We start from the raw sequence: 22,513 nt of genomic DNA, 5'->3' as shown, positions 1-22,513 counted from the left end.
CACCTGGTCTAAGTGGAGGGCCTCCATGTGCTGGGTGTCCAGTGACCAGTACCTGATGTTAGATAGGTTTAAGAAGCTCTCATTTTAGTGCTGGAGAGATGGCTTAGCAGTTAAGGCACTTGCCTGCAAAGCCTAAGGACCCAGGTTCAATTCTCCAGGTCCCACGTAATCTAGATGCACATGGTGGTACATGCATCTGGAGTTTGTTTGCAATGGCTAGAGTCCCTGGCAGTCCAATCCCCCCACCCCTCATGTCTCTAATAAATAAAATTTAAAAAGCTCTCATTTCAGGGCTGGAGAGATGGATCAGCAGTTAAGACGCTTGCTTGCTTGCAAAGCATAAGGACTCAGGTTTGAATCCCCAGTATCCATGTAAATCAGATGCACAAGGTGGTACATGCATCTAGAGTTTGCTTGCAATGATTAGAGGCCCTGGTATACCCATTCTTTCTCATTTAATCTTAAATAAGTAAATAAATGAATAAATAAATAAATGAATGAATGAAATGTTTTCACAAAGCTCTCATTTTTCTGGACACAATTAGGCCATAGGGTGGGACCCACTGTTAATAAATTAAGCACCCCAAATCTCACATACATCTCCTATTATTGTTGGCCCATTCATTTCCCACCCCACAGATGAGAATGTGTTTCCCTGACTTTCAGAATAAATATTTAACTGGTTGGAGTGTGACAACTCTTTGCCCAGATCCCCTCATATTTTTCTCAGTAATATTGACTATAACAGAATCTACAGTTCATTTCAATACTGGAATTAAAAACCTAAAGTCATTCATACTTCAACTTGAGTCCAGACACCATGTGAATCATATATAGATAGTTTCGATGTGGTCATGGTTATTTATTCATAATGTGTTTTCACAATGTATTAATGATACAGAATATCACTTATTCAAACACTGAATCTACCTTTTCCTGATGTGCTCTGGCGTGTGTGCGGAGCAGAAGAATACTGCCAGGGTTTTCCTACTCTCTTTGGCTTCAGAAGGCTTGGGTAGGGACCATCATGACTTCAGTACTTCCGTTTTGGAAAGAAGCACCAGAAAGTGGAGATCACGGGAGATCGGAGAGACACGGGTGTCTCAAACTCTCGAGTTCATTTTCCACACAAATGCTGAGGGCTGCGGGAGAGCCGGCAGGGTACTAGGCCCACAGCCCAAAGCAAGTCCTATCATTGGCCAATGTTTTCATGCAAACCGCGATCTCCGTTGGCTCACAGTGGGCTACCGAGCTCCCGATGTGCTGAGGGGTGCTGAAGGCCACACCACGCTGGGCGTCCTTGTGCCCTGCTACTGGTAAACTTGGGCGTTATTGGAGAAGATCCTGGCAAAACAGTGGGAGATCCTCTCTCTCTTTCCCAGTGTTGCTCTGTAACAAAGCTGTTGGGGGACCCTCCATTTGATTGCAGGGAGTCCCAAGCACCGTGGACTGGAGTAAAGTGTCCTAGCAACAGTTACAGTGAGAGCAGAGCCCAGCTATCATTCCAGAAAGATGGCCCAAAACATGTGTAAATAAATAGCTGGTCTTATTCTAGCCAGGTGACTCTGTCCATTGAAGATTGTCCTTCTGTGACTCCCTTTTATTAAAAGTATTTATATTTTCACTCTGAAGGCCACTTAAAAACATACAATATTAGCACCAAGACAGCATTTTTTTTTCCCAGAGATCACAAGAAACGGAATAGACAATATAACAATTGGTACAACTGTGATATCACTAACATTGATTGGCTAATGATCCTTTCCTACAACTGCCAAAAACACCCTTATGTGACTCTCATAGCACCTCATTGATGGCTAGGTTGTTTAAAAAAAATTTACAGTTTTTTTTTTATAAAACAGGTAACAGTAAGACATTTACAGATAAAAAGTAAACAATAGTACCGTGATAACGAAGGGCTGGTCACTTTTGTCGTAGTACTACGTATAATGCAGAGCACGTAAAATGCAGTGATCTGACTGCAAGGGACACATGACGCAAAGGCAGTCACAATAAAACCATTTTACGTACAAAAATATTACATCACAATAAATAATTTCAGACATAAATATTAAACTTTACATCATTAGGAGAGCTCACAGGTTGAGTAACCCTTATCTGAAATGCTACAGACCGGAAGTGTTCAAGGTTTGGATATGTTTTCAGACTTGGAAATATTCACAGACACATGATGAGAGATCTTGGGGATGGGGCCTAAATCTAAAATTGAAATGCATTTATGTTTCACGTGCACCTTTATCCATGTGGCATAAAGGTCATTTTGCACAGGACTTTAAATAATTATGTGCACGGCACGAAATTCCATGGTGTGAGATTTTCCACTTGAGATGTCACATCAACACTCACAAAGTTTCAGTGTTTGGAGCATTTCAGATCTCAGAATTTTGGGTTAGGGGTATTCAACCTGCATATATACATGCATATGTACATACCTATACACACATTCACACACGCAAGCACCCAGGTCCTCACACATACACACATACATCCAAATTTAAGGTGGAGGTATTGCATTACGATCCTTCATCCATCCCATACATAAATGGCTTCTTTAGAGCCCCTGAAATAAACAAAACAGTAAATGTGAGACTTCTGCCTCAGATGTTATGTATGCATTAATATTGGACAAATTTGCATTTTTACATGTAGAATTTGCAAATGCCACTGGTATTTCTCTACAGATTTCCAAGGTGAATTATTCTATGTATAGATTTTGCAAGAAACACAGGAGTGGACTAGGTATATAGCTCAGTGGTAGAGCACTGGTCTCCTCTGTGTGAGGTCCTGGGTTAGAACTCCATTACCAAGAAAGAGAGAGAGAGAGAGCGAGAGGGGGGGGGGAGAAAAATAGAGAAAGAATGCAAGAATGAGAGTAAGAGAGAAAAAAGACAATGAAAGAAAAGAGAGAAAGGACGAAAGGCAGGAAGGAATGAAGGAAGGAAGGAAAGAAAGAGACATTCCAAGGCAGTAATAAAGAATAAAATAGACATTCAATGCCCAGAAACCTCTCATCTGAGATGACATTCAGATGCCCATGTGTTTCCTTCCAGTCTTTTATGTGCATGTTTATACAGTTAAATATTGTCTCTGTGTACTTATAAATTTTATGAGAAATAGCACACATAAAATTTATTAGGTATAAAATACATATAAAAATGTGGATCTTAAGCTGGGTGTGGTGGCACATTCCTTTAATCCCACACTCAGGAGGCAGAGATGAGAGGATCGCCATGAGTTTGAGGCCACCCTAGTGAATTCCAGCTCAGCCTTGGCTAGAGAGAGACCCTACCTTTATTTTTATTTTTATTTATTTATTTGAGAGAGAGAAAATTGGCACACCAGGGCTTCCAGCCACTGCAAACAAACATGTGCCACCTTGTACATCTGGTTTAGGTGGGTACTGGGGAATTGAACCGAGGTCCTTTGGCTTTGTAGGCAAGTGCCTTAACTGCTAAGCCATCTCTCCAGCCAAACCCTACCTTGATAAACCAAAGAGTAATAAAAAAGAGGGGGGGTGGAACTGGAGAGATGGCTCAGCGGTTAAATGTGCTAGCTTGCAAAGCCTGACTGCACTGCTTTACCCACGTAAAGCTGGAAGTGGCCCATACATCTGGAGTTGGTTTGCAGTGGCAGGAGGCCCTGGCATGCCCATTCTTTCTCTGTCTCCCTGTTTGTAAATAATTAATTTTAAAAATTAAAGATTATAATTCTGAATAGTGATGTTTAATTAAACATCAACGTACTAACATATAAGTGTCAAGATTTATACAGGGTTACGAAGGGGCCACTGGAAGCTAAAGGAAGACACAGGAGGGTCCCAGGTACTGGTTGAGCTCCTGTGCCTACTGGAAGCCATGGGAATAAAGAAAAATGACCAATTCAGTACATTGTCCAGCAGAGGGCGCAGTTAGGGATCTCGGAACTTCATGAACACTGCTGCAGGTTTTGTTCAAGGGAAAACTCTGATTTCACGTGTATAGCATGGGGTCTGAGGTTCTGCGTTTGTCACGAGCTCCCGGGTAGTGTGGAGCTGCTGGTCCTGCCTGAGTGTCAGGGTGGGCGGCGCTGTGGGTGACCGCGGGCACTGCTTTGGTGTGGGCAGCCGGGCTGCACTGGGCTGGGAACCCTGCGTGAGCCTCAGGCATCTGAATGACGGTGGTCCTTGGCTTCCTCCGCTGTGAGGTCAGGACCAAAGCTCTGTTTCATGGCTCAGGAGTGAGGAGCCAATGCAATGATGCCTGTGGGTTGCTTAACGAGCTGTCCATTGCGATTGTTATCACTTAATTTCTGGTGGCATTTATCGAAAGGGAACTCAGGTCCCTGCCTTAGAATTCTCTGTAACTCTCTGGATCTAGCAGATAAAGTAGGACTTCTCGAGGCAGAGCCCAGGACACAGCAATGTCAACAGGCAATGCCCAGGGACAGATGGCCACAGTCATTCAGGGACAGATGGACAGGACAGTAAAAGACCAAACAGTTCTGGATCAGCTTCATGATGCTTCACAGTAACCCTGCCTGGGGGACGCACACCCACCCAAAGCTGCCCTCAGAATGCTACAGAAGAAAATGGAAGATGCGAGGGGCACTTACCTTCGCTATAAAACGCGCACCTCCAGGCCAGTACCAGAGGACGGAGTGCATTTCCCACAGTAACCACCACATTTCCCCACCACGCGGGTACCATCCTGCAAAAGCAAGCATCGTCTTAGACCACTCGCCTGGCTACTGTGTGGGAGGCTTGCAGTGGCTTCGTAGGAATTCCTGCTGCACTCACAGGAGGTACTGAACTGAAACCCCACAGGTGCCTCATGGTCTAAAGCACAGCATTGCAGTTGCCGTCTCGTTGCTGGGATAAAAGTGCTGACCCACAGCAGCTGACGGAAGGGAAGGGTCTGTTCTGGCTCACGGTCTGGAGGGGCACTTCATGACGGCAGGGAAAGCATGGCATGAGCAGAGGCTGGGCACCACCTCTGCCACCGCAGCTGGAAGACGGTGGCAGGCCAAACTACTACTGGCAAGCCAGGGCTGATAAACGCAAGGTTCACCCCCCCCCACGGGCACACCTCCTCCAGCAAGGCTCCGCCTCCCAAGTTGCCAGCTGGAGACCAAGCATTCAGCACACACGAATTCAAGGCACCACACATAGCTAAGCAAACTATGGTCCATTGGGCAAATCCAGACCTCCCAAGCACAATGGTTTTACCTCTTTGTTTATTTGTCTGATACAGGGTTTTGCTATCTCACCCAGGCTGGCCTGAAACTTGTAACCCCCACCCCCTGCCCAGACTCCCAAGGGTTTGAATTATAGATATGTACACCCATGCCTGGCCAGGTTTTTTATTTCTTTTTGAAAAAAAAAAATAGGGGCTGGCGAGATGGCTCAGCAGTTCAAGGTGCAAAGACTTCTGGCCTGTATTTAACACCACAGCACCTACGTAAAGTGTGATACCAAGTGGCACATATGTCTGGAATTGGTGGACAGTAGCAAGAGAATCTGGTATACCCAAACTCTCTCACAAATAAATAAATTTAAAAAATTAAACTTTTTAGTTAATTTATTTGCATGTGCATATGTGCACCAAGGCCTTTGCCACTTCAAACAGAATATCAGACGTGCCAATTTTTGGGTCCCACTTTACATGGGTGGCTAGGGAATCGAAGCCAGGTCATCAGGCTTTGCAAGCAAGAACCTTTAACCACTGAACAATCTTTCCAGCCCAGTTTTTATATTTCTACATGGTTGATAGAAAGCAAACCAAGAGCAGTATTGAATTGCTACCTTAAAATTGTATGAAAGTCAATATTTTTTTTGCATCCACTGACATTTTTCTTGGAACACACACAGCTAGGTGCATTTTCATTTATGTGAAGCATATGACTGCTTTCATGTTGCAGTAACAAGCCTTTGGGTGTCTGTAAGGACATTTCCAGAAAGAGTTAACTAAGGAGAGCAGATCCACCCAGCACCCAAGCCTTCTGATGGCAATGCCACGCACGCTCTCTTGCCTCGATGGCCGGGTGTGCCCGCCTCCTCCTGGGAGCACTGCGACTGAGGGCCCTGACCCATTGCGACACACAGCAGTGAGCAGCAGTGACCCCGTCCTCCCTAAAGCGGCTTGTGTCAGGTATCTTGTCACAGCAACAACAAAAAGTAACAAAACCCCCAATGTTTATCATTGTGGCAACTTGAGAAAACAAAGGCTGGGAGATAGCTCAGTGGATAAAGGCACTTGCTATTAAAGTCTGCTGGCCCAGGTTTGATTCCCCAGAACCCACATAAAGCCAGATGCACAAATGGTGCATGTATCTGGAGTTTGTCTGCAGCAGCAAGAGGCCCTGGTGCACCCATACTCTCTTTCTGCTTACAAATAAAATAAAGTAATTTTTTTAAAAGAAAAGAAAAGAGACTGGCAGGCTTTGAACACCATACCTTTAAGGTGCAGGGGTGTGGGGATTATTCTGCAATCAATTTTAGAGAGCTAAGTACTGTGTTTATCAGGCAATGACACTGGCTGTGGTGAAAGAATCAGATACTTTCCGGCCATTCTATACCTTCACCACAGCATTTCCAGCTCACAGGAAAACAGTGGAAAAATGTAGACAGAGAGTCAAGAGAAATCCCTCACTAGAGCATCATTTGTTCACAAACGTGAAAAACAAGGGGCCAAGTATATTTCCCAGTAGTTCATCTGTGAGTCAGGCCAGCAATATAACAACCTCATATGAATTCATTCCATCTTGTTTAGCTAGACCTCAGAAGAAATATGTAAATGTGGATAGAGGAGATAGACTTGTTTCAAAGCACTACCCTCTTGGCAGGAACAGTTGCTCACAATGTTGCAGACAATGGAGCCAGCTCAACTGCTAATTAAAAGTAAGGCTGGGCTAGAGAGATGGCTTAGTGTTTAAGGCACTTGCCTATGAAGTCTAAGGACCCATGTCTGACTCTCCAGGACCCAAGTAGGCCAGATGCAAAAGGTGACACAGTGTAAGGTCACACATGTGCACAAGGTGGCACACACATCTGGAATTTGACTGCAGTGGCTAGAGGCCCTGGTATGCCAATTCTCTCTCTGTGTGTCATTAAAAAATGGAAAAACAAAAATAAGGTAAATCATTTTGAGTGTTTGTTTACTGGTTCCTGATTAGTCAGATTTTACTATTGCAGGTTTATCTAAGGAGATAGTGCTCCGTCTACAGTGACTAAAGAGTTAACATCTCTGTGTAGTCACTTCAGATTTTACTGTTGAGGGCTTATCTAAGGAGACAGTGCTCCATCTACAGGGACTAAAGAGTTAACAACTATGCGTAGTCCCTGTGCAACAGGCTCAGGTGAGAACCCTGCTGCGGTGTGGAGAGAAAGCTATCATAGATGACTGAAGACTTCAGTAAGGTGCACTGACAACTGACGGCCGTGGAAATAGCTGTGAAGAGCTGGGAAAACCCATGCAGCCTGCTGAGGGACCGAAGTCATCAGCACTCTTAACCAGCATTAGGCTTGTATGGCTGGTTGGCCAGGCCACATGTACCAACTGGTGCAATAGTGGCATGTTTGTTATGGGGGAAACCAACTGCTCTGATTGGAGTTAAGGCCCTTTCCAAGGAAGGGAGTTCATGCCTGGTACTGAAAGCCAATTAAAAGCCTATGTCTGGAAAGGTCATACGGCCTAGGGGGAAAACTACTACTGTTGTCTGGCTAAATGGATATATTATGTCCACCAAACTACCAAACTACCCCTAAATACTGATGTTTATGCCCATATATTAATGCTACTCTCACTTTTGGTTACAGAAGCTTCTCTTTTCAGATGGCAGTGACCACTGGGGTGACTCAAAACTCACCATAGTACTGAGATGTGACAGAGGAGTGCTCAGCACTTAGTGAGACATCTCTGCCACACCCTCCAAGGCTCAGGGTTCATTGTGGAAGAGGTGGTGGGAAGAAAGTAAGAGCCAAAGGGAAGGCAGGACTCCTTACAAAGTGCTCCTCCAGACACAAAATGGCCTGGATATCCATGACCTCACAGTGCCAGGCAGTGCCTACGCAAAACCATCATGATAGGAGGAAAAGATCATGACATCAAAATAAAAAAGACACTGATTGAAAGGGGGAGGGTATATGATGGAGAGTGGAGTTTCAAAGGGGAAAGTGGGGAGGGAATTATCATGGGTTATTGTCTACAATTATGGAAGTTGGCAATAAAAACATAAATAATAAAAAAATACTGTCTTCGAGACACAAAGCGGCTTTAGTATTCACGACCTCACAGCAGCTGACAGTATCTACACAAGACCTGCATGATAGGGGGAAAACTTAAGACATCAGAAAAGAAGAAAGGCTTGCTGGAAAGAAGAGACTTGGTGGAAGGGGAGGGAGAGAAAGATTAGGGTCAAAATCATGATGCCTTGTTTATATTTATGGAAGTTGTCAGTAAAAAGTTAAAAATACCTAAAAGTACATGTGGTGTGGCAACATTTTAGTTGAACATATTGGCAACGCTTGTGGAAGAGGTTTAGAGTAGATGCTGCTCCATTGTATCAGTTACTTTGTGGAAAAAAAATATAAGTTTTAGATCTCGTAGTGTTAATAGTGAATTTGATTTGCTACCATGGACTTAACCGTCATGGCTTATTTTATTTTTATATTAACATTATTTTATTTATTTATTTGAGAGAGAGAGAGAGAAAGAGAGAGAGAAATAGAGAGAAATGAAGCAGATAGAGAGAATGGACACATCAGGACTTCCAGCCTCTGCAAATGAACTGCAGACCTTGTGCATCTGGTTTTTGAGGGTACTGGGCAATTGAACCTGGGTCCTTAAGCTTTGTACTCAAGTGCCCTAACCGCTAAGCCATCTCTCTAGCCCCATCATGGGGTTTTGTGAGAACTAAAAGCTAGATACCTTGACTCATGTGATCACAAAATGGCCTGGATATATTGTTAGCAGCAGTAACATTTTTGAGTTTCTTTGGGCTCAGAGATAAGAATAAAATGTCTTGCAATCACTGCAAGTGAACCCTTAATGGCTTTGCCACAAAATTCAGCATGCTTCTCAAGGAAGTGAATCTATAATTATAAGCAAAACTGCTCTTGTAGGCAATATTGCTATGTTGGTAAGGAAACACTGTTGAAACGACAAGTTATAAAATAAGCCACATCTCCATTCCACACAGGTTCGCAGTGGTTGCATTGTCTGAGCCTAAGTTGCCATTCCCGTAGTGTGGTTTGGACTTTGATGTAAGTAGGAAGTAATTTTTATATTTCAAGATCCATTTAGCTCAGCAATTAAATGAGAAGCTTTCTTGTCATTTTCAATCACAAGTGATTAAGCCGCACTGTAGTCACAAATTTAAAAGCAAATATCAAAAGAAAATTCTAACAGAATTCTATAAACTCCTGCCATTCCCAGAGCGCAGCACGCTCAGTTACACTGCATAGGTTGTGGACAGATGTCAGTGTCTGGCACCTCTTGCCTTGTAAAAAGACACTTAGAAATATTAAGTACATCAACTCTCATAACAGTTCACTAGATAAACACGGACAACAAATTCTGATAATACAAAACAGTAATGAAACAAAACTTGCTCCTCTAGCATTTCATTTTCCTCACTGGTAGATCTGAATTGTGCTCAATCTTGAATTTAACTATAAAATTCTTTGTATATGCTTTTTATTTCTTTTTTTAAAAGTATTTTTATTTATGAGAAAAAGAGAGAGAGAGAGTGTGCATGGGCACACCAGGTCCTCCTGCCATTGCAAATGAACCCCGATTGCATGCAACGCTTTGTGCATCTGGCTTTACGTGGGTACTGGGAAATTGAACCTCGGCTCTCAGGCTTTGCAGGCAAGTGCCGTCAACCACTGAGCCATCTCTCCAGACCAGTATTTTTCTCTGTATATACATACATATGTAACATAACTCGAGCCCCACACAGGCCGCCTTGCTCTGGCTCTCCAGTGTCACGCGCGTTTCCATCCTTGCATTTTTTTGAGTCACCTTTCTGACACGTCCCTTCCTCCACGAGGTCTTTACACACGTCACTCTCTCTGGCTGGCACCCTCTCTGTTCTTCCTGTGGTCCCCTTACTGCCCCCCCGCAACCTGGTAAACCTGACACATCTTCCCAGCCCAGTTACCTGCTGGAAGCACCCTGTAACTGGGAAATATTCTTTAACTTTTACCTTCCTGCTAGAATGCCAGCCCAGTCATGTAAAAACCTTGTCACCATCTCGAAGTGTCTAGAACCCAGCATGGTAAGTGGGGCTCACAGCACTACTAAACACACGCTGACTAAGTCAGCATTAGATGAAGAATGAAGATGAGGCTGAATCTGGAACTACGGAACACTCCCTTGCTGATCACATCACCGAATGCACTGCATGCTCTGAAACGCCTCTTGCTACACTCTAGCTCAAAGCCACACCGTTTCCACTACTGGGATAAACATATGACCTGTATGTCCATTTCAGGGTCTCTTTGGGAACTGGGTCAAAGGACATGAAGGTTTAGCTCACACAGCCCAATTCTGAAGTCTTACAAACACTGGATAATGTCATTGTTTCTTTTCAGGGTGGGAGAAAGGAAGAAAAGGAAGGAGGGAGGGAGAAAGAAAGAGGAGAGGTGTGACATTTGAATGTGAAATCACATCCCCCATAGCCTTTTCAATAAGCGCCTTGGGAGGGTGTGTCATCTGGGCAGATCTTAAGTCCAGCCTTAAGGTGCGTCCACAGCCAGTCGGAGCTCTGGCTGGTCGAGTCCACTGGCTGTGCGGTGGTCTCTCTGCTACGGTCTGTGGAAGTGAACCAACTTCTCCTGCTATTGATGGTGTTCCCCCTTGGAATGTGTGAGCCTGAAACAAACCCTTTCCTCCCACAAGCTGCTTCTGTTTGGGTGTTTGTCCGTGATGGGAAGCTGACTGCAAAAAGGGAGAAGGAAAAGAAAAGACAAGGAAGAAGGAGGAAGAGGGAAGAAAGAGAAAGAAAAATAGTGCCAATTTAACAATAAAAACAAGCCATATAAACACACACACACACATACATAAAATTTCTCTCTTTCTCTTTTAAGTTCTCGCGCATTTAATTATATGTGTGTGACTGAGTTAGGAAAGATAATTCCATCACCTGCTCAGTCCTGGTTTCAGAGTACCCTGGTAGTTCTAGACTGGTCCGTGACACTACTGACTGGAGTTGATGCCAGACTCTGAGGCTCTCTTGTCAGCATCATTCTTAGTGCGTGTCAGTAAGTAGGTCTGGCGACTGTCAGGAGGCCAATGTGCTAAGACACGACCAAGGCTCTCCTCGCCCACCAGGGGAGAGAACTGGACCACATGCCTTGATTCTTTATGGATTATTTGTTTGTGTCTTCGATGTTTAAGCCCTTTAAGTCTTAGTTTCCTGTTACATCTGTAAATTAGGGAAAAAATATTTACTCTATAACAACAACACATTAAGCACTTTGCACAGGACTCAGTCTCATCTCTATGCTAGCTATAAATGTTTGCTATCATTCTTCTAAAGGGATATTTTTTGTATGTGTACCAGACTAAATACATGAAAATGAATAAAGGCCTGGGGAGATATATATATATATATATATTTTTTTTTTGGTTTTTCAAGGTAGGGTCTCACTCTGGCCCAGGCCGACCTGGAATTAACTATGTAGTCTCAGGGTGGCCTTGAACTCATGGTGTTCCTCCTACCTCTGCTTCCTGAGTGCTGGGATTAAAGGTGTGTGCCACCACACCTGGCTCATATGTTTTTAAAAAATAACGCTGATACTGGCTTTGCGACATTCATACTATCTCCTTAACTGGGGCTCTGCTAATCTCATTTAGACCTAACACGAAAAGGTGGTCTAGAACTTATTTTTACTACAAATTAAAAAAAAAAAAAAAAGGTACCCTGCACAGTAAGAGAAGCCTTCCTACCATGGAAATAGAATTCTCTCTCTCTCTCTTTTTTTGGTTTTTCGAGGTAGGGTCTCACTCTAGCCCAGGCTGACCTGGAACTCACTATGCAGTCTCAGGCTGGCCTTGAACTCATGGTGATCCACCTATCTCTGCCTTCTGAGTACTGGGATTAAAGGCGTGCGCCACCACGTCCGCGGAAGCAGAACTCTTACTAGAGAAGAACTGTTTCAGATACGCTTGCTCTCAAGCCGGGCCGCTCCCACCCTCCTTTCTCCATGACAGCTGAATTCTCTTCCCGACAAATATTCTTCAGTGACATTCAAACTATTGCATATGAACGAATGCCTGCTCCATTAGGAATAGCTTGCTGTGCATGTTGTTGTCATGTATTTGGTTGGTTTGTGTGTGTGTAGTATGGTATATGGGGGGGGTTCCCACATGCTTGATTGCTGTGGGGTGCTCATCTACGGCGGTCCATGGCATAGGGTCAGGTGACCCACTCCACGGCTCTTCTGCCCAGTCTGGATTCGTGCCAGAGCCTCTGCTGATGCCGGAGCTTGCTGGGCTCCCATGATTCTCAGCTCCCTGCTCCTCTGTGGGGCTGGGGTTCAGTGTGGGTGGCCACACCCAACTGTTCACGTGGAACTTGGAGGTGGCCCTCCTGCTTGTTCAGAAAGTACACTTGACCACTGAGCCATCTTTCCAGCACCCCTCCCCTTTTTTTCTGTCAATAGGATCAGGGGAAGTTGGTGCCTGTAATTTAGGGAGGGCATAACCTGAAGGGAGTATGTGTTTGGAGCATGTTGTGGTGGGAGAACGTTCTAACTGGGGAGGGAAGTGCAGATTTGCTTTAGGAAATCTACAGACCCTAATGAATAGGTATATTGGGCTTAAAAAGAAAGCAAGCATTAATGTTGTGATAAGTTTGAATGGATGTCGTCCAGTAGGTACAGAAGTTTATTAAGCTTGTAATTTAGATCTCCAGCTGCCTGGTTGCAGGAGGGGTCACTGCAGGTGGGTCCTGTGGTCCAGCCCTGCGGTGTGGGGCAGATCTGGATTCTGTCTGAAGGTGAGCAGCGTGTGCCTGCGTGCGCTGGAGGGGCCACTTGCCCCTCTGTGGGTTTGATGTGTAATGGAGCTTCCCCTCTGTCTGTAAGCTGTGATAAGTCCCTTCCTCCCCCACCCCCTGTGTCTGGCCTGGAGGTTCATCTTCGTGACATGAAGCTGGCTGCTACTGGTATTAATAATGCATGCAATCAAACTAACCCTTGGTCATGTTTTTTTTTTCTCAAAAATATTTATTTATTTGTGAGCAAAGAGACAGAATAATGATAGAGATGCTCCAGGACCCCCAGCTGCTGCAAATGGACTCCAGACACGTGCATCACTTTGGGCATCTGGCTTTAGATGAACACTGGGGAATCAAACTCGGGTCATTAAGTTTTACAGGCAAGTGCTTTAACTGCTGAGCCATCTTGCCAGCCCTTGATTATTCTTAAAACTGCTCTAAGCACAGAATAAATATATAGGTTTTTTCCAAATACAAAGCTTACATACACTTGTAAGGTTACCCACATAACCTTACAGTTGGTTATATGGACACATATATGTGTGTGAACACTAATTCATATAGCAATACACAATAGGGCTAGAGAGATGACGCAGGGGTAAGGAGCTTGCAGGGCTAACAACTTGGGTTTGGGTCCCCAGGACCCACGTAAAGCCAGATGCACAAAGTGGTGCATGCATCTGGAGTTGTTTGCTTTGCAGTGGTTGGAAGCCCTGGTGTGCCCATTCACTCTCTCTCTCTCCCTGTCCCTGCTTGCTAAATAAATAAAATATTTGAAACAAGCAAAAAACACAATGTAAGTAATATATAAAATATAAGCCCCCAGTACTTTACTGGTTTATACAGTGGTTTGTATGCCTGGTGACCAGTGGATTTTCGTGGGCTAGTCGCAGCCCATGCACAGTGAGGGTCGACTGCTGTGAGCGTTGTGCGCACACATGCATGTCTGTGCCTCAGATTGTATGAACTCAGTCATTGCAAAGGGACTCGGAACTCAGATCTGAGCCATCTGTTTCATTAGTTTATAATGTCAAAGCAACTCTTTGATTTATCGACTTTGCCTTAGATCAAGGGATGTCGGCTATATGACAAGCCTTAGCACGTGGTCCCTGGCTCCCCTGCCTCTGCAGATTCCCCAGGCGTGCCAGACTGAAGGCATCTGGAGTACTAATTCCACCCAGACAGAAGTGACTCTGTCTTGTACTGCCTAGATCTCTCTAGAAGAGCCTCAGCCATCCCCGAGGGTGGGTACCTGGGCTAAAAGCACCCTGTCACACCCTGGCCGTCTCTGGCAGTTGAGGGTAGAAGAATGTCCCTGGCATAGGCGCTCAGAACTTTGACCACTTTCTTGGCCCTCACCTCTGGGCTGTGGTCCCATCTGTCCACCTGGCCTTCAGGCAGGGATCTAAGCGGAGTGAACGGGGACATTTGATCCCCACTGTAGGGATGGAGAGAGCAAAGACCCCCCGTTTCCTCCACAGCTATTGAGGGTCTTTGCTGCGGTGCCAGGGGCTGCCTGCTCAGGCGAGGCGGAGCCCAGCTCCGAGGAACAGCAGGCATGAACATAGGAGTTTCCCAATAAACAGCAGCTACAGACATCCTGCTTGAACCCAGGGCCTCCTTTTCCACGATGAGCTATGTGTGGTCAGCTGTGGCCTCAGTATATTAAACCGAAAATCTCCCAAACAATTCATACGCTTTAAATTGAGTGCCATACGCTTTAAATTGCGTGCCGTCCTGGGCACTACGAAACCCCTCACGATCCCCGTCCCACATGAGTCATCCCTGTAGCCGCTGTATTCACGAGTCACCCCTTTGGCTGACATGCCCACTTCACATACCCCACCAGCTCGATAGCAAGTAGGGCCATCTTGGATGTCACGCTGGCTGTCACGCTGCTGCAGTATTTAAGTAACACCGATGCAGTAGCCCAGCGTCACTATGTCATTCCCTTCAGTCTGCTTCATCTACGTGCGTTATCTGTGACGTCACAAGAAGGGGTTGAGCCAGGGGTGGTAAGAGGATTGCTGTCAGTTCAAAGTCAGCCTGAGACTACATAGTGAATCCTAAATCAGCCTAGGATAGAGTGAGACTCTACCTCAAAAAAATAAATAAATAAAAATAAAAAAGAAAAGGGTTGATTATGATTACAGCATAGTTTAGAGACCACACTCACTTAATTGTTTATTGTAGTATACTGTCATAATTGTTTTTACTTGGCCAGGTGTGGTGGCGCACGCCTTTAATCCCAGCACTTGGAGGTAGGGGTAGGAGGATTGCTGTGAGTTCAAGGCCACCCTGAAACTACATAGTTATTCCAGGTCAGCCTGGGCCAGAGTGAGACCCTACCTCAAAAACCAAAACAAAACAAGAGTTTTTACTTTACTAGTAGTCACTGTTGTACCTAATTTAATCATAGAAATGAACGGGTAGGGGAAAACCTGCTGTATTTAGCATTAGGTACTGCCTGAAGTCTCAGGTACCTTGCTGTGTTTTTTGAATGTATCACTAGCATAAGGGGCGAGGGGACCATTGCATTGAAACGGCTATTTTCCTGAGGTAAAGATAGGCCCACAAGTCCTGTTGAGTACACACAAGGGGGAATGCATAAAACTTGAATTAGAGACCAATTTCACCGAGTTTTGCCCCAATAGTGAGTCTGGTGCCTCCGAGCTCCAGGGTGCTGTAGACCCAGCTTGACCTTGAATCGGTAGAATTTCTTTTGGTTTTGCTTGGGAGAAAACATTTCATTGCCAAGTAGGACTGGAGAAAATGTGGATTTCATTGTTTCCCCCGGGGGGAGCCCCCAGCAGAAAAGCACAGGGAGTGAAGAGCAAAGACCTGAGAGTCACTGAATCCAGGCGGGCAGTCTGGCAAGCCAGCTGTTGTGACGCCCCTTAGAGTGTGGCAGGCGAGGAGCAGCTCCGCTCTGAGCTCTGAAACGTGGGTGCACTCCCCCAAATGGTGGTGGGAGCTCCAAGTGGGAGCAGATACCACACAGTTTCCAAGTGTGTCCCAGGGAACACGGTCGTTGCGGATATGGAAAAGAGTCTGAAAAGGTAGTTTAATTTAGATCAGTGGCTCTCAAAACGCAGCTATGGCTGAGCCTTGGTGTCACCCTGGAAACCATTGGCAAAGAACCTTGCTCATTTCTCCTACAAAGAACTGAAGGTTTTGGGGTGTTGTCCAGAGGTAGAGCACTTGCCTGGCACTTCCAAGATACTCATTTTGAACCCCAGTATATAAGGGGGAGCAGAAACTAAGCAAACCACCCAACCAACAACATTAACCCATACTGACTGTTTTTAAGAAGCCTGCCTCTGTGGGCTGGTGAGATGGCTTAGCGGCTAAGGCGCTTGCCTGCAAAACAAAAGACCAAGGTTTGACTCCCCAGGACCCACGTATGTCAGATGCGCAAGTGGGCGCATACATTTGGAGTTCGTTTACAGTGGCTGGAGGCCCTGGCATACCTGTTCTCTCTCTCTAGCTCTCTACCTTCCTATTTCTGTATCTCTCTCAAATAAATAAAAAATATAATATAAATATACATATAAATATAATAAAAAATGAAATAAAAGAAGAAGCAGCAGCCTGTGGCTGGTGGCGTCCCTCAGGAGTGGAGTGGACCATTTCTCCAGGAGGATGGGCGGAGTAGGACCCGGAGCTCCGCTAGGGGCGCTGCTGAGCGGCCCACAGCCCAGGGCTCCAGGCGGGCAGAAGCTAGGGGAGCGTGCAGCATCTCATCCCGGGTATTCATGAGAAGTGCGCGACAGGCCCTGGGGATTAATTCTGAGCTCAGGCTCTCTGAGCTGTCATAGAACACCAGAAAAAAAATTAAATTAAAAAACCACTCTGACAGGTAATTGTCAAACCAGTTCTCTCTTCCAGCTCAGGCGGAACTGTTCCCAAAGGGTGAACGGGCCCTGCAGTTCTCACTATGTCCATAAGGTGGCGCGCCTGCCTTAAAGTATTTTCAGTTTCTGGCTGAAACTTGAGGGTTGATTGAGGTATGAAACCTTTCATACAGCCTTGGACAATTAAGTTTCCAAAATTCTTCTTGCTTGGTCACTTAAACATAATGGTTACCAAAATAATATATATTAATTATATCTCAAAATAACATACTAATGTGCAAAATAAAATTTTAGAATAAAATACTTTCAATACTCTCCCCTCATAATGTACTGAGTCTAGGCTTGGAGTGGCAGAGAAATAGTGCTGTAATGCTAAGCTACATTCTAAGTCAGTGTACTACCTCAGGTATCTACTTTACTTTTCCCCATGGCAGGGGAAATATTTACTGATCACATTATGATTAATCTATCTGCTCGTTAAGCAGATTTGAGCCTCATGATTGGCTTTGTAAAGAAAAGATGGCTTGAGTAGATTTTTTTTTTCTCTTCACAGATACAAATTTAATCCTGGCATTTAGAAAAAGGATTAGAAGTAGGTGTCTCCCTTTCTCAGACTGATCCTGGGATTTGGCAGGTTGAGTTTGGTATTTTCATTTTAAGTTGGTGGCAATATTGTTGACATATTTAGCAAGGACAAATACAGGAGGCACAGTTAAATTTGAATTTCAGTTAAACATTTATATTACTCCATTTATTATCAAGACAAGGGTCTAACTAACTAGCCCAGGCTGGCCTCAGACTTGAGTTTTTTCCTGCCTCCACCTAAGTGCTAAGGTCACACCCAGGCACTGCCATGACCAGGGACATATCACTTCTAAAAACGTGAGAAGGCCCTATGCAATCTGTAAGATCTCTCTGTGCTTGAAAATATTTATTAACGAAAAAAAGAAATCAAACCAGGCATGGTGGTGCACACCGTTAATCCCAGGACTCGGGAGGCAGAGGTAGAAGACTAGCCATGAGTTTGAGGCCAGCCTGAGTCTACATAGTGAATTTCAGGAAAGCCTGGGTTAGAGCAGGACCCTACCTTGGGGGAAAAACCAACCAACCAAACAAATGGCACAAATAAAGAAAATCAAAACAAACAAACCAAACCTACCTTCTTCGCTGTTTGCTTGAAATTTTAACAGAACCCAGCACACTGCCTTCTCCCTGGATAACTGTTCTGGAATAAGACTACCTTCCAAGGTCCCTTCCTCTTCCTATCCAACCCACGCTTCCAGGGATGACTGAAGGAAACTGGGAATCTTGCTACTCCTGTCTGAGTCTGAGGACTCTCTGGGCGGACGGTAGGGGTGGAGTTTTGAGTCAGTTTTTGCCCCCTCCCCCACTTTAAATTAAAAAGCAGGGGGACAGTCATTCTATGCTGCCCCCTCTAAACCTGGGCAAGAGGGACCTGAGCGTGCATTTAAACTTTCCCAAGTGGTTGGACTCCATATACCCAGGTAGGTGTTTCTCAGGCACCGGGGACGTGCTGGGCTGCAGACCCTGACCCACTGGGGTCCCCCGACCTGCACTGCAGCAAGCCTTCTGTGGTGCTGTGCCCAGGCATATGCCCAGAAAGATGTGTGGATCCCCAATTGTGTGTGTGGGGGTATCGCCTGTGAAGGCATTGCTTTCTTCCAGGTTTATTTGAGTTGCAATTATTTCTAAAGCAAAGTAAAACAAAACATCATTTCTCTAGGTTGATAGAAACAAATTGCATTTGACTAGCTAGCTACAAAATGTCTGAGCCCCATGCAAGTTGGAGGCTTCACTCTTCCTGCTTTTAGCTTCCTGAGTAAGTGGGCCTCTTGCTACACCCACCTATAAACACTCCTCCCTGGACTTGACATCCTAAATTTTCCCTGCCTGACACTTTGCAGAAATGGCTTGAGGAAGCGAGACACCACCCAAGCTGGTCTCTTTAGCACCGCCACCAAATCGTCACAACATGCGAAAGCAGCACCCACCCTTTAGCCCTTGGTGGCCTTACCGGAGATTTCTTGATGTCGGAGACGGCGTAGTTCCCCTGTGAGATCCACCTGGCAGATTCGGTCAAGGAGAGGCCAGTCCCATAAAGGTTGATGCTAAAACGCCCCTGGAACACATGGTCAAGCACAACAGGCTTTCAGCCCACGTGATGGCAAACGCGACACATTCAGAGGTATTTTGGGCAGTAGCTTGGTTAATTATGATGGTTGTTAATTAAGATCAATTTGTTTTTGTCAGGGCTAGGCACTTTTCACTCATCATTTCACTAATCCTCACTAGGTAGGGGATTTTCTTTACAGACAGAGAAACTGAGGCCCACGGGTGACTAACTCCTGCAGGACACTTAGCGTCCAGCTCCTATCTTCCTGACTTCAAACCCTCCCCCTCCCCACTCCTCCACTTGGTCTCAGTCATGTTGTTCACAATTATCAGATTCCTTCAGAACCAAAATGCCGCCATGTAATTTTTCTAACAAGATCTAGCTGCCAACGTTTCCTGGGCTCGCAGCTCCCTGGGGCGAGGAGCAGCTCTTCCCGCCCCAGCCCAGCAGGGAGGAACTTCAAAGCACAGGCGCAGTCACCAGGGCGGCCGGCAGAGGGCGCGCCTGGCCCGCTCAAGAATACGTGGGTCCCCACAGCCTCTTCCAGTCTGGGCACAGATTTGCAAACAGCCCTGAGGGTGTCTGCTTTATTTACCTCTAAGGCACGCTACCCTCTGCTTTCTGCCTCAGTCTCTCTTTCAAAACCTCCCCCACAATGGGCAGGCTCAGAGCTGTGCCTGTTTATTTCCCCCAGGGAACAGAGAGGGTTTTGCACTCTACTAAAAGTCTTTTTATTATGGAGAGAGAGAGAGGAGGGGGAGGAGGAGGGGGAGGAGGGGGAGGAGGGGGAGGAGGAGGGGGAGGAGGAAGAGGAGGACGGGGACAAGGAAGAGGAGGAGGAGAGGAGGAAGAGGAGGAGGAGGAGGGAGGGCCCTCACAACCAAAACAGAGTGGGAATTTAGCTGTTTCTTCAGTGATTAGATCCTAGACAGATCTTCAGCTTCTCAAAACCTGTTTGTCCATCTGAAAAATGGGAAGTAATCAAAGTTCCCCCCTGCCCCGCCCCATTGTTCTGTGGTGAGGATGAAATGAAGTTGGCCACATATAAAGTGGGTATGTAATCCAGCACTCTGGGAGGCTGAGGCAGGAGGATGGCAGTGAACTCCAGGCCACCCTAAGCTACATAGTGAGACCTTGCCTCAGTGGTGCAGGAGTTAAGGCACTTGTCTGCAAAGCCTAACGACCTGGGTTTGATTCCCAAGTTCTTCTGCAGTGACTAGAGGCCCGGGCACACCCATTCTCTCTGTCTTTCTCCTTACAAAAAATAGAATATTAAAAAAAAACTAAATAAATAAAACAGGGCTGGAGAAATTGCTTAGTGGTTAAAGGCACTTGCTTGCAAAAACCTCACGGCCCAGTACCTACATAAAGCCAGATGCACAAAGATGTGCACGTGTCTGGGGTTTGTTTGCAATGGCTGGAGGCCCTGGCATCCCCCCCCTCACACACGCACAAAGTATTGAAAAATAAACAAACAATAAATGACTTCAAGTAAACAAATAAATCATGTGTATGGCTGGAACTTAGAAGAAACACTGACATCTGTAGCAAAAACACCAGCACCTGTCCTGCCGTTGCTAATTGCTTTGTAAGTTTCTCTTCTGTTTCTTCCACATAACAGTGGAGAATTGAAGGTAAGGGGTTAGCGAGTGTTGCTTTACCCAGTATATCAACCATGGGTTGCCACAGACACCTGGGCACTGCAGAGCATCTCAGTAAATATCACATCCTGGGTCTTCAGCTAAGACTTCTGGGGCCACTTGCAGCTTAGGGGTCTCCACTCCGTGTCATTTTCATAAATACGTATTAATAGGATGTGCAAGCCTTTCTGGGGCTCCACACACATGAAATGGGACAGAGGGTTCTGCTCCTGAGGCGACTGGAGATTTACCGACCTGTGTGTGCAGGCTGGTGTGTGTGTGTGGTCAGAGGACAATGGCGGTGCTAGTCACCTTTCTCGTTGTTGCTGTTTGTTTAGACACAGAGTCTCTTTCTGGCCTGAAACTCCTCAAGTATGCCAGGATGGGTGGCCAGCAAGTCCCAGGGAACCTCCTGTCTGTCTCCCTGGTGCTTGGCATTACAGTGCATGCTACCATCCATACCTATTTTTATTTTTTTGAAGTAGGGTCTCACTCTGGACCTGGAATTAACTATGTAGTCTCAGGCTGGCCTCGAACTCATAGTGATCCTCCTACCTCTGTGTCCCAAGTGTTGGGATTAAAGGTGTGCACCACCATATGCAGCTTAAACATTTTATTTACTTGTTTATTTATTTATTTGCAAGCAGGGAGAGATAGAAAGAAGAGAGACAGACAGAATGGGTGTGCCAGGGCCTGTAGCCACTGCAAATGTACTCCAGATGCATGCACCACTTTGTACACTTGGCTCTATGTGGGTACTAGGGAATTGAACCTAAGTCCTTATGCTTTTTAGGCAAGTGCCTTAACAGCTGAGCCATCTCTCCAGGCCCCATATCTGTTTTATTTCTTTTTTGAGGTAGTGTCATACTATAGCACAGGCTGGCTTCAAACTCACAGCAATCCTCCTACCTCTGTCTCTCGAGGGCTGGGACTAAAGATGTGCACCACCATGCTCAGCTTATGCCTATTTTTTTAAAATTATTTATTTATTTGTTTATTTGAGAGCGACAGCCAGAAAGGCAGATAAGAGATAGAGAGAGAGAGGGGGAGAATGGGCACGCCAGGGCCTCCAGCCACTGCAAATGAATTCCAGATGCATGCGCTCCCTTGTGCATCTGGCTAACGTGGGACCTGGGGAACCGAGCCTCGAACTGGGGTCCTTAGGCCTCACAGGCAAGCAATTAACCGTAAGCCATCTCTCTAGCCCAGTGCCTGGTTTTTAATGTGGGTTTTGGGGATCAAACTCAGGTCTTCATGCTCACACAGCAAGTATTTTACTGACCGAGCCATCTCTCCAGCCTGGTGACACGCAGTGGTCACGGTCAGGGAGCCTCAGGAGGGATGATATGCACTCAGGGAAAGTGGGCCGTGTCTGGTGGGGACAGTTTTGGTCACTTTGACTGGTGGCAGAGGAGGGCAGAGGGAGCGTGCAGCAGGTGGCTGCCAAGGATGCGGTGGGGTTGCCTGCATGTCCCAGAACAGCTTCCCTACAGGGAGTTATCCAGCTCCAGCCCCCGATGTTCAAAGCACTGAGGGTGAGAAAGCCTGGGCGGATTTATTCTGGAATGTCTGCTCACACAGCTTCTTCAGAGGACTATGGTCAAATGGCCTAAGTTCCTGAGCCCATTTCCAAACTAGGTTAGTATGACAAAACCTGGGAAACAAGTGAGGGGATGCGACGGAAGGCCCTCTCTTGCATGTGTGGTGTGGGCATGTGCGTGTGGCATGTGCCCATGAAGCGTCCCATGTGCTCCCCACCCCGTGGCAGGGGGCACTGGCCTGCGGTGGCCTGAACAGAACAGCAGCGGCTCCCTGCTCAATAGCTTTTCTCTCCTCCTTCTCCTCCTCCCTCCTCCTCTTTTTCAAGGTCAAGTCTCGCTCTGGCC

The 22,513-nt window shown here is 45.9% G+C and overlaps 1 protein-coding gene across 1 annotated transcript in view; it reads right to left on the bottom strand.

Moving 5' to 3' along the window:
• Positions 1-847: 847 nt before the first annotated feature.
• Positions 848-22,513, bottom strand: part of Adamts9 (ADAM metallopeptidase with thrombospondin type 1 motif 9) — a 189,328-nt gene continuing 167,662 nt past the window's right edge. Inside the window, exons 38-40 of the mRNA XM_045135846.1 lie at positions 18,889-18,993; positions 4,612-4,706; positions 848-2,581 (exon numbers count right to left, since the gene is read on the bottom strand). Coding sequence (XP_044991781.1) covers positions 4,617-4,706; positions 18,889-18,993 — 195 coding nt within the window. The 3' untranslated portion in view covers positions 848-2,581; positions 4,612-4,616. The remainder of the gene's footprint in view (positions 2,582-4,611; positions 4,707-18,888; positions 18,994-22,513) is intronic.

This window comes from Jaculus jaculus, chromosome 16 (assembly GCF_020740685.1).
Source record: "Jaculus jaculus isolate mJacJac1 chromosome 16, mJacJac1.mat.Y.cur, whole genome shotgun sequence".
In the NCBI taxonomy this organism is placed as follows: domain Eukaryota; kingdom Metazoa; phylum Chordata; class Mammalia; order Rodentia; family Dipodidae; genus Jaculus; species Jaculus jaculus.
The sequence above is the reverse complement of the archived record's forward strand: the minus strand, read 5'-3'. Positions and strand labels throughout refer to the sequence as shown.